This window comes from Gossypium hirsutum, chromosome D01, assembly GCF_007990345.1.
Source record: "Gossypium hirsutum isolate 1008001.06 chromosome D01, Gossypium_hirsutum_v2.1, whole genome shotgun sequence".
Classification (NCBI taxonomy): domain Eukaryota; kingdom Viridiplantae; phylum Streptophyta; class Magnoliopsida; order Malvales; family Malvaceae; genus Gossypium; species Gossypium hirsutum.
The window spans coordinates 43507524-43520559 of NC_053437.1; the positions used below are offsets into that span (position 1 = coordinate 43507524).

The 13036-nt window shown below is 31.3% G+C and overlaps 1 protein-coding gene and 1 long non-coding RNA gene across 2 annotated transcripts; both read left to right on the plus strand.

The window, feature by feature from the left end:
* The first annotated feature begins 3789 nt into the window (after positions 1-3789).
* Positions 3790-5919, plus strand: LOC121213515 (uncharacterized). The gene is made up of 3 exons (XR_005908890.1): positions 3790-4485; positions 4760-4830; positions 5597-5919. It is a non-coding gene; the product is annotated as an uncharacterized lncRNA (long non-coding RNA).
* Positions 5920-7707: 1788 nt separating this feature from the next.
* LOC107921848 (lignin-forming anionic peroxidase) lies at positions 7708-9263 on the plus strand. The gene is made up of 4 exons (XM_016851683.2): positions 7708-8012; positions 8112-8303; positions 8427-8592; positions 8693-9263. Exons 1-4 carry the CDS (start codon positions 7797-7799, stop codon positions 9085-9087), a joined length of 969 nt encoding a protein of 322 aa, XP_016707172.1. The 5' UTR covers positions 7708-7796; the 3' UTR covers positions 9088-9263.
* The last annotated feature ends 3773 nt before the right edge of the window (positions 9264-13036 follow it).

Below are 13036 nucleotides of genomic sequence, written 5' to 3' on the forward strand. Positions count from 1 at the left end.
ATGTATAAAACCTTGAGTTAGGATACTATATTTAAATCTAAATCAACTATATGTACAAGCTATATATAGAACTCACTCCAATACCTTAAACCATTTCCACCTTGGGTCTGTAGAAGCTATAATTGGCTTTGCTTTTTTAAATAACACATCTTGTAAACGTATGACAACATTTAAAATATTGTGAAATGATCTACTAATGGTTTCCCCGGACCTATTAAAGTGATGCTTGATAACTAGATTTTTAAGTTGATGAGAAACGATATGTAAAAACATTGCCACTTGTTCATCAACAAGCATGTTCCTTGACGACTTCAATCCCTCTAAAGTTTGCAACATCTCACATAGTTTAAAAAATCACAGGTCTAGTCACTAGCATATACAAGTCTTTTCACATAATCTCGTTTTGCAAAAAAAATCTAAAATATAGGATCGAATCCTTGGTCTATAAGTATGTAGGCTATGGATGGCACCCAATGTAAGTAAGAACCAACTCACAACTGTACACATTTGCAACCATATTTTCAATGCAAGACCAATTCTTTTACACCTCACACTTTGTACTATTAAAGGCAGACGAGCCATTACTGCAAGATATAAAGTGTTACATATCTTCAAATCGTAGTAAAAGGGTCACATTTCTCCAATACTAATTTCAATAACAGTAAAATAAAATCAAAGAATTTAATTGCCAAAGAACTTACAGTGATTCAGTGAATACAAGACACTCAACTGTGGGTGGAGAAAGCAATCAAACAAGCCAAAAAAGAAGAGGAAGCAATAACACACTATCAAAGAAAAATGAACAATATATATTAAGAATCTTTACAAAGCACAAAATAGAAATTACAACTACTTTGCAAGTAAAAAACTAGAAATTCTTTTCTTTATCAATCATTAGTAAAAGAAAAAAAAAGAAAGAAAAGAAAAGAATGTGTTTTTGTAGATTTGATTAATTGATGACTGACGTTTAATAATTATTTTTTAAAAAAATACCCATTTAACACATCCACATCCAAACAACAAAGTTTCCAATTCTATAGAAATATGCATATATATTATATGAATTTTTTTTAAAATATCTGATCCTTAATTTACCTTCTAAAAAGTTTGTATTCATCCTCACATTGTAATTAACTAATGTTTTATTTGAATTAATAATTGTGAATAGAAAAATATATATTATTTTATTTGAATAGTTAAAATTAGTAAAAGGAAAAAAATAATATGAATTTAATAATTTTTATGAGAAAAGAAAATAAGGTCTTAATTTCTTTTATTTTGTATTAACTCAATTCGATTATAGGTATATAGTGTGTTAAATATCTTAAAAATTATGTATTTTAAAATATTCGATTATTATTTGTATTTAAATAAAATCTAAAACTCCATATACATTACATTCTTACCATAACATGATTTGTTTGTAGCATTTTACTTTCTTTTTTTTCTGTTTCATGATTATTATTTGAGATGATTTTTGTAGTGTTAATTATAATTTTTAATCGAACAATATAAGTAATATAAAACATTGTTTGAAGACCAAAATTAAATATAACATAAATTAAAGATATCAAAAATAAAAATAGTTTAAAAATATATTAAAAGATTAAAATAGTTTTAAACGAAACATATCAAAAATAAAAAAATATCGAAAATTAAATATAACCAAAATGTTCTTGTTTAAAGTAAAAAGATCAAATCCGAATTGTAAATGTAGTTTAACATGTATATATTGTCTTGTTGCTACCTTAGCATACCCTTAAGTGATATTTTTCCCCTTCTTGTTGCTACCTTCAACCACTTCTTTAGCTAAAACACAAACTATTCCATTATTTCAAGAGGATACACATTTAAAACATAATGGTTCCAACTAAAAAATCCAAATAAAAATAAACTTAATAAAAAACCAAAGGCCAAATGAATAGAAAACATGAAAATATCCTTAGCAACCATGTAAATGCCAAATAAAATCTGCAACTTTTGAATCAATCAAAATAGATGAAAATTAGTGGTACACAATCACCAATTATTTGAGCACATATATATGCAAAATATATATTTGAATTCAATATGGTAAGATGGTCCATCCCATGCAAATGTTATCAATACAAATCAGCAATGATTAAAAAAAAAAAACCAGCCCACATTAGCTGCAATCTTAAAGTCAGATCATACAAACAATTGACTATCAAATGATTAGGATGGACTAAGATTCATGTTTGTGCTAAGCAAGAATTGCAAAAGCACAAAGCCTGAGTCAAATTCATGCTTGTGTTAACTAACTATACCACAGCAACATAAAGACCAAAAGAACATCCATAAAACAAACTTACAAATTCACGAGATTTGTAATAATATCATGAGTCATGGAACTGAAAATTCTGTAGAATTTAAAGAAAATCATATCTTCGTTAAGACTATTGTGAGGGTTCCTACTTAGAACTAACCCATTAATATTTTAAATAGAACACAATTTTCAACATTGGAACTGAATACCGCAGAAAGTTAGCATCACATAATTAATGCCAAAAAAATGCAATAAAGGGCTTTATCTGATCTTTAAGTCTGAAAATAGGTACATGCATGGTAAACACTTTTTACTTGGTACTATAAATACTAAGAAAATGAAAAAGATTAAATGAATTTGCTACCTTAGCAAACAAATTTGAATCCAGCAAAACAAAAAGGATGGCGAGATTACAGACAAAAACTAAGTAGGTATATCATTTTCTTGCATTCCACTTCTAAATCTTTCCTAGAGAGCATATGAATGATAAAGTACGCTCATTTTCTTTCATTCTTCCTACCAATCCTCTATCCTCCTAGTTTTCAAAACACTCCACCAATAAAATTTAAAAGTTAACCACAACAACATAATGTATACGGTACATTCCAAGAGGGAAGAAAATGCAAAGAAATAAATGCTCTTACTTCTTTCAACTTAGAACATTATACTAACAAAATTTAAGAAAAAGAATGAAAGAAGAGGAAGAAAAAGTAGCATTTAAGGTTAAGAACACAGTTTGAAAATTACCTTGTTCTCACCGTATTCTTCTAAATACTCTGATCCATCTCATCTGAAACATGTGATCTAAAAAGCACATCAAACTGTATCAAATAAAGCATCATTAAACAAATCCAGTAAAAAGTAGTGCATAAAGTCTCGATTTAACAAACTTGTTATGGAATTCATAAGCATTGTCACAAAGCAATTCAAGATCAAAATAATGATGTTGGTAAAACTTTATCTAAAACCCAATGCAATAGCTAAATCTCTATGCAACTTATAATTCTCTAAGCATTAAGATTCAAAAATAAACAAATCGTAAATTATGTTCATGGGTATAAAATTTTAATCATATTTGTGGAATTAAAAATTATCAGTCTAGATGTATCAAATAATTATTCATTTTGTAATATTTTTAGAACTATTTTTATCGTTATATTTTAATTTTAATTAAATGTTTCGGTCCATTATATTTTAAGTTGTTAATATATATTGCATTTTCATGCTGATTGAGCATTACTACAATCAAAATTAATATGATTGCTAACTCTTAAAAATTTTCAGTTTACGAATAAAAATGTATCAAAAGAAAAGAAAACGTTTTCATCAACATTTTGTAATTAAAAGTAAAAATGATATGAAGAACAAAAATTGACCAAATACTTACATTTTGTTTTTGGCCAGTATGTAATATTTTACGTGGTAAATAGTGTGCGTTTTGCAGAAAATACAAAATGTCAGATCAGAACCGAAGAAGTAGCAAAATGGTTGTCCTTTAAAAGTGTCAGAGAAGCCATCCAACCAATATAAAACCCAGCTAACACATAATGGAAACAAGGAAGAAAAGAATAGAAAACCAATCTACTTTTATTGATAGAAGCTTTAATAATCACATAATGATTAGATCGAGCTTAGCATTTGTACAAATAATTAGTAGCTGTAAATACTAACCAGTACTAATAAGAATCTTACGGCATGTTTGGTTCGACAAAATGGCCATTCCATTCCGTCCCTATTCCACGTGCTATAGTGATACATTTGTATGGTTGAAATTTGATTATCGAATCATTTATTCTGTACGGGCCCTATTACGTGTAAACATTGCATATCCATTAAGAGGGTCAGGTATTGAATTACCTATTCAATGCTTCTCGTAATAACTCTCTTATTTTAAGACGAAAATCTTCTCCCACCTTCGCTCATCATTTCTGTAACAAGAGCAAGAGATCTTCTTAGGTTTTGGATAAAATGTATCAGAAGACTCTATTATTGGGTTTTGCGTGTGGCGGATTTGTGTGTGGTGGAAAATATGGAGAAATTGATGTCGAAGGCAGAGCTTTCCAAAGAAATGTGCACGTTTCCCGCCGTGCATCCCAGCAATTGTGGGATCAACGAGGCTCCGATCAACAATGACGTGAATGCTGGGAAGGGCGAGACTTCTTCGGCTACTGTGGCCGTGGCAATACCTATTGCTGATAGTTAGTTCTTGTTCTCAAATTCAATGTCATTTCCTTTCAATCTGAAAAAATAAAATAAAATAAAAGAGAGAATGAAATCAAATCTTTAGATTTATTTATTTAAATTTTCTCTCATTTCCTGCATCTCCGATCTACAAAATTCTATCGTTTGTTGGAAAGAGCAAGAGAGGAAAATTAAATCAAAAGTTCTAATTCCTAATTTTATTTGAAAAATCATTTAAATTTTGGTTTCCTTTTCTTATCTACTAATTATTTTAGTCTATTTTTGTTTTAGATAAAACGATTATTAGCAATAAAAAATGACAATGAAGAACTGTGAAAGACTCGCCAATTTAGCTTTAGCAGGTTTACTTTTCTTTTTCTTTTTTATTATTGGTTCATTTTAGTTTATTATTTAAATTTGTTTTGTTTTGAACTTTTTTTAGACAATTTATGTTCAATTTCGTTATTCAGTTCTTGAATTTAGTTGAATAGGAGAATATAGGACTCGGTTAACTACTTAGCTATATTGTCTGGGTTTTATTGGTAAAGAAAAGAAGAGAACTGAAGGGATAAAAGTGATTTGGGTTGAAATTTGACTTCCTTTCAACCCTGGTATCTAGAATTTGTAATTTTGGGTAGAAATGTGATAGCTTTGTTGTTTGATGGTATGAATGATCAATCCTTTCTTTATGAAATATTGATGGATTGTATTTGTAAAATTTAGAGCAATTACATTTAATTGGTCTCTAAATCATTATCGATTTCGAGGAAAAAAATTAAAAGGAATGTAAATTTAGTCTTCGGTTGGTTGTTGCTTTGGACAGAAAGCCTAATAAATTTGAAGAATTAAGAAGCAACAAAATGCATAAGTGTAGTTTTATGTGACACAACTATGTTTACAGTTTGTCTTGCTTTATAATCTTTACCTTATTTTAACTATGTATGATATTTTATTTTCCTTTCTAGACATTTTTTTTCTTTTTAGCAACTTTTTACCAACATAAAAGTAATGAGCAAAACAAACAATCAAATGGATACTCAGCAAATAATTTAAGTTGTGGTTGTTGGCTTGGTTATGTTTAGTATTTTCTCAGGTTAAATTAGATTTAATGAAGTTGCCGATACTCAGGTGACAAAGTGGATGTTGAATAAAGGCCAAGGAGCTACGATGGGAACATATGACACCCTTCTACTTGCATTTGATATGGATAACAGAGTGGATGAGGCTAGATCATTGTGGAACATGGTTTTACATACACACAATTGTTCGATCTCAAAATGGTTGTTTTCTAGGATGATTTCTTTATTTGATTATCATAGCATACCATATAAGATAATAGAGGTATGCCAATCACCATCCCGAATGCCATGCAAAACCAATTCCGATTATTTACTTGATACCACTATTATGTTTGTGAGCATTTATATCAAATGAAGCACAATTATCCCGAATGCAAGGTCAAGTTTGTACAAAAGTACTTGATCGTTAATTTTATGTGAGTTAGAATTTTGGTGATAAAGAAAAGGATTAGACAAACAAAGAGACGTGTTATTTCCACTAATATTTTAAACAAGGCAATCCAATGCTTACCACTAGACTTTGGCAACCAATGCAAGCAAAGTAAAGGTTGAATTTTGACTTCTCAAATTAGGTTTGAGAAATATGAAACTATTATGTGCGATTTTATTCGGTTATATTTTAAACATTTGTTCACTTATAGTTTGTATTGATTTAATTTTATTTTGTTGTTGCTCAAAGTTGTATTTGTAATTGTATTGTGCTTGTAAACCCTCAAAAAGATTTATATTTAATATATAAATTTATACTTGATGCACACACGAAATATAATTTCATACAATATCAAAAAGCCCAATGTCACATCATTAGAAATATTAGAAATGAAAATAAGTGCATTGAATTATACATTGACAGTACATCGAATATTAGCCCTTAATATATTGTTTGTCAGCATATAAATTTAACCTTAAATCTTAAAAGTTTAATTGTTTGTATCTACTTGTAAAGTTGATTATTCATAGGTATATAAATTGGGGAAGAATACACTTATATTATTGTAAAATTAAATTAGTTTTAGACATTTTCATAAATCGTTCTACCATTAATAAATGGGTGAGCATTTGATACACTAACAGTCTACTTTTTTTATATTACAAGCAGTCTCAAAAAATTGACATGTTTCTATTTTTTTTTTTAAAACATTTATTTTTAAATAATTTACTATACCCTTATAGGTCACTTGTCAACCTTTTGACCCTGCTTGTACCAAATAATTTACCTTAATATTTTAACAATTTAATTGTTATATATCATATTTATATTATGCATGCTAAGTTTGTAATAAATTAAAAATATTTAATAATTTATTCAATATAAACTTTCAATCATTAAATATATATCAATAAAGATGATTTTTTTTCTAATATGATAGAGATATCAAAATTATTTGAAATTTTACATACATGATAGATTAATAAAAACAACCCTCCCACTATTTAAGTATTAATTATAGAAAGATAAGGAGAATATATAAGATTATACTAATTTTAGATTAATATAAGTGAGCACTGACCATATATGTATATTATAAATATTACAAAAGCCTTACTGTATATTCTCTTCTAATCAAAATTCATTATTTCAACACTTCACTTTAAAGATTGAGATGCCAATTTCCCCTGGCCGTTGAAGTTTTGAAGAAAAGAAAACGTGGGCTGCCAACACCAAGCTAATCTCTTTTATAAAGATATTTGGGTAAATGGTTGTTTAAGTAAGATGCAAATTTTGAATTTTATAGATAGAAAAAAAATATTAAAAGAGTTCGAATTTCATTTACGAATTCAATTTTAGGTATAATTAATGTCTAATAATGCGAGATTTTAAGAAAAAAAAAACAATAATATATATGCGGTGATGCGAACTAACTAAATTAATTAAAAAAAAAGAAGCGCAAATTTGCTGAAAAAAAAAAGAACAAACAGACATTGACAAGGACAACTTTTGGTACATTTTCCACGTAGAATGTAAGATCAAGTAACGCGCCATGCAAGCCAAATACGAATGAGTCATAATCATAAAGTCAGCCGTTGGAAAACAGAAAAATTCGTTAATTACAGCCATGATATCATATCATATGGCAGAAAACTATGACCAACGCAACCTCCAATAAAGTCTAATCCTAATTTCTTAAATACTCTCTATAAATACAACTTTAGCCACAAGCTCTTTCTTCATCACCCATTCACTTTCTTCTTATTAGATATCTTGTGTATTTAACTCTAGTTTTTGTTTTCGGTAGTGAACAGAAAAAATGGTAACAGCTGCAATATTTAGAGCTGCTGCTACGGTGATGCTGCTGGTTTTGAGCTTCAGCGCATGCCAAGCACAGCTTTCTTCTACGTTTTATGGTGACACATGCCCCAATGCACTCGGTACCATTCGCACATCCATCAGATCCGCCATTGCAAGAGAACGTAGGATGGCTGCATCTCTTATTCGGCTTCATTTCCATGATTGCTTTGTTCAGGTACTTGTTTAATATGTTTATACTCGTACGTATATTACAACAAATTTCAATTGCATGCGTGGATTGTATTAAATGGAGTGCTTGCTTTGCTTTATTCAGGGTTGTGATGCTTCAATCTTACTGGACAATTCCCCTTCCATCACAAGCGAGAAGTTCGTAACTCAAAATAATAACTCTGTAAGAGGCTTTGAAGTTATAGATGAGGCTAAATCTGCAGTTGAAAACGTATGCCCTGGGGTTGTATCTTGTGCCGACATCCTTGCCGTCGCTGCCAGGGATGCCTCTGAATACGTGAGTCAATATCACTATTCGCCGCGTACATATATATATATATAGAGACGTTAAATATTCTACTTAAATTTTTCATATTTAATTAATTCTAATTGATTAACATGATCTCCTGGAACAATCCAGGTAGGTGGTCCATCGTGGACAGTGAAGCTTGGAAGAAAAGATTCAACCACTGCAAGCGCCAGCCTAGCTAGCAGAGATCTTCCTCGTTTCGCAGATGGTCTTCAAAGGCTTATCGATCTCTTTGAAAGCAAGGGCCTTAGTGAAAGAGACATGGTTGCTTTGTCAGGTTTGGGCACAACTAATCCTTTTAATACCATTTCATTTTCCCTACTAAACAAACAGTACTGATAACTGAGATAATTAACTTAAACCATTTGTGGGTACAGGTTCTCACACCATTGGACAGGCGCAATGCGTGACATTCAGGGATAGGATATACAGTAATGGAAGTGACATTGACGCTGGGTTTGCCAGCACTCGCAGACGCAATTGTCCAGCTACTTTCCCCAACGGAAATGGAAATTTGGCACCACTTGATTTGGTCACACCAAATTCCTTTGACAACAACTACTTCAGGAATCTACTGCAAAAGAAGGGTCTTCTCCAGTCGGATCAAGTGCTGTTCAGCGGTGGATCCACAGATAGCATAGTCAACGACTACAGCAGGAACCCTTCAACTTTCAGATCCGATTTCGCTTCCGCCATGATCAAGATGGGAGATATCGAGCCTCTAACAGGTTCTGCAGGGATCATAAGGAGGATTTGCAGCCGTGTTAACTAGTTCAAGTATCTGTTTCTTTTCCTATTCATAGTCCTCTTTTAAGTGTTTAAAGTTGTTGTAATGCTTCTTTCCCATACCTTCATAGTTTTGTTGCAAGACCTCAGTAAGGAGGATTTTGCAGCCATTTTATTTTTCCTACACTTGTAGGTTTATATATGTAATTTATTAACGAGGAAGGAAATGCCTATGTCAATTTAAAATAATTTTTTTTACAATCTTTCATATAATTCTTTTTTTTTTTAATGTTTTAGCAAAAGAAAGCATAAAGTAGTAAAAATTGAAATGAATGAAGTCCCAAAAACAGTACCGTACAAGTAATTAAAGGATTAGTGAATTATCATCATATGTCAACATGAGTGGCTCCCAAGTTTTTGCATCTTCAATTGCAAAAGCAGTAGCAAATCCATCCTCACCTCATTTTTACTTTCCCCCTTAAATTATTTATTTTTACGAAAGTTGTCTAGGCAACTTATTAAAATTTTAAAAAGTTTTCAGCATAAAATCTTAAAGATTTATTCACATTAACAGAACACACGAGTTGCCAATTTTAATAGCTGAATCCATTTTTTCCATAAAAACTTTAATTTAACTAAAATTTAAAAATTGAGAGTTAAACCGATAAAAAAAAGATTAAAGTGAAAAAAAAACAAATAATTTATTTTCAAAGGACTAAATTTTAAATGATGATACATCCTCCAAAATAAAATTAAATGGGTTTAGTTAAAAATTTTGAATGATGCATGCTTATAATTCATTGTTAATATATAAATTTTATACTCTTAACATAATTTATACAATATTGCACGCCTTATACGAACGGGTGTGTACGATTTGGTATCAATTTCTTGGATGTTTTGGGTGCTCTTTGTGTTTTTTTAAATCGATTTCCAATAAAGTAGCCTCAAAGCAATTTTTTACTCATAAATTTTTCGAAAAAAAATGTTTTCCAGCCAAGGAGTCTGGCGAACAGGAAATTTCCCAAGAGTGTGACAAACAGGTACTCGTTAGTAAGATTGGTGAACAGGGGTTCGCCGAAGGAAATGACAAGAATGTATACGCCAGTAGATTGGCGAACAGGTGTACGACCAACAAGTTCGACGAGCTAAAGTACGCAGTGAGCTTGGAGAGTAAGAGTTTGCTAGAAGGTTTGGTGAACTGGAGTATGCCAAAGAATTTAGTGAACTTAGATCGCCAGCAGGCTTGGCGAAGTAGGGATCTCCAACGGGCCGACGAACTACAGTTTTGGGCTGTGAGTCATAAGTAATAATGGCCAAAGTAGAGTCATTATTTGAGGAGACTCTAGTTTAAATTCTGTGATTTTTTTATATTAGGGACTGATAACACTCTAGAATAATGTATTTTTATGTATTTATTCTGAGTATGATCCTGCTAATTTGAGCTATTTATGATCTTTTATCTCATAAGGACTAAATTTGAGGCAAAAGCAAAATTAAGGGCCAAAAGCGTAAATTTAGAGATAAAATGGGCCAATGTGTGACACAAGGAAAAGTTGGTGCCAAAAGTGCAAGCATGGAGGACACAAGGGTTGAAATGCAAAAAAAAGAGATTTTATTCTATCAGACTCTATTTTAATTATATTAGGATAATTAATATTAAGATAATTATTAAGGATTATTTAATTTTAGGATTTTATTTTATTTATCTTTATTTATCTTCAATTAAATGTATTTATCTTTTGGGAATTTAAGTAGGATTAGACTATCTCCCCTAGCACTATAAATAGGGGGTGAAGTGACTCAAAAGAGATACATCTTTTTCTGTAAACACTCTCTCCCCAAAAGTCTAGGCTTTTGTTCTTCTCATATTTTCTTTCAATAAAATCTCCATTTTTATTTTATTTATTTTCTTTTCCACCACAACCATGAGCCACTAAACCCATCTAGCCGAAAGTTGTCGATATTCCCCAAAAAGGGTTCTTGAGGCTTAGAGTCCGTACTTAGCCTCCTTGCTGAGTATTCATCATTTCTCCACACTACGGGGATGACGCTTCCGTCCATGTCCCTTAAAAAGTAAGCTTTTCAACGTATGCAAAGGTGGCCGCTTTGTATGTTTTGGGAAAGTTGCACAGTCGGTTCATTAGCTTATTACGTCAGAAGTTGGTGAGCCTAAGAGACAAAATGGCGTGGGATTCGCCATTGAGAAGCGTTGATCTAGCATAAGACGATCCCACAGAAACGATTGTTGGCTAGAGTCAGGTTCCACTAAATCGTATCCTTGGAGCTGGTGGTCGTAGGCATCCTCTTCCACTATAAATGACTTATTCAGTTTGGGAAGGATCATCTAAAAGCCGATGATTGAACCCAAGGTGGAACGAGGCAACTGGAGGTTGGAATCTCCCATAATAATTTCCTTTCTCTTAACTCTATTTTTAATTTCTCGAATTTTCGATTCAATATTCTTAATTCTATTTTTATTTTATTTTTCATTTCCAGATCCAAACCTTTAATTCTGTTATTTTTATTTTTTTTCAGGAACACAGGTTTTCTTGAGCAAGATTCTGCCGGGATTTCACTGAACAATATATTGTGCAAATCCAGTCCCTGAGGATTTGACCCTACTTCCCTTTTACTATTCTTTTTCATTATTTATTAGGGATAGGATATTTTTGGTGCTTTCAACGACCGCATCAGGGACACCTCAAACAAAGTTTGTCAAGTTGCTCAGCAATTTTCTGATTTTTGGGTTTCAACAATTTTCGTTGACTCTTAGCCTTAGGTTTTTGTTTTCTTTTGTTTTTATAGTTCCCGTACGCATTTTAACACTTTATTGTTTCTTGTGTTAGCAAGTTTAAGCACGTTGTACATTCATTCCTTTGTGCAACACGATTATTTTGTGTCTAGCCGATTTTGGACTCCTAATTCCAATAGGTTTGCTTTGCTTGTTCGATTCTCACACATTCTGATTGGTTGATATAAACACTTTTAATAGACTCACAAGATTAATTCTTACTTCATTGAGAGTTTGAATTTATTTATGATTGTATAACAGTGAGGTTTGCTTAATTTTTCTTTTTGAGTGTTGTGTTCTTTTCAAGCTTTCACAATGACTCTTGATACTCATAATTGTAAAAGGAGTGATAATCTGACTAAAAAGCCATCGGTTACCATAGACAACCTTGTTGGTTTCTTGATGATGTTGAAATAAGGCCTCTTTAAGGTCAATGATAAATTCAAAATGTTCGCAAAGTTACCAAAAGATCAAGAGACTCAAGATGCTAGAGAGGCTCAAAAGGACATTGTTCTGCAAATGATCAGCAACACCTTGGCTCGTTCGAGTGTCCAAATAGAATGTCAAAATAATGATTGGGATAGTAAGAATGTTCTCATATATATTGTTAAATGTTGTTGGTGGTAGCAAATGTCAAAGAAGTCTCGAATGTCCAATTCAATACCCACCCATAGAAGATATTTACTATCACTTTGTACCTATTATTGAATCCCCTGATAAAGATATTTGTAATGATGAACTTACTAATCATGAAGATAGTAACAGTGAAAAAAGTTCACAAGAACCTATGAACTTAGAGGAACTCGAATTGTCATGTTCTCCTAGAGAATTGAATCATGATGCGTTACATATTAATAATTTTTGAGAAAGGGATATGAGAAGTAACGAAACATCATGTGAAAAGACTGAGAGAAAAGATACCTTAAGTGATAAAAGTCTACTTGATGGTCTAATTTTGGTGAGTGAAAATACATATGAGGTAAAATTGAAGAGTTATCAAGTGAGAAAAGAAAAGGAAAAGAAAGAAAATCCTCATAGAAAAGTGAGGAATGATTATGTTTTAACTGTAAAATAGAATTTCGGTAATGGCAATATATCACAAAGAAAATAAAGGAAAATAGAACACAGATTTTACGTGGAAAACCTTTCAAGAAAAAACCACGGATAGAGGAGAAGAAAATTTACTAGGTCGAATTCGAAT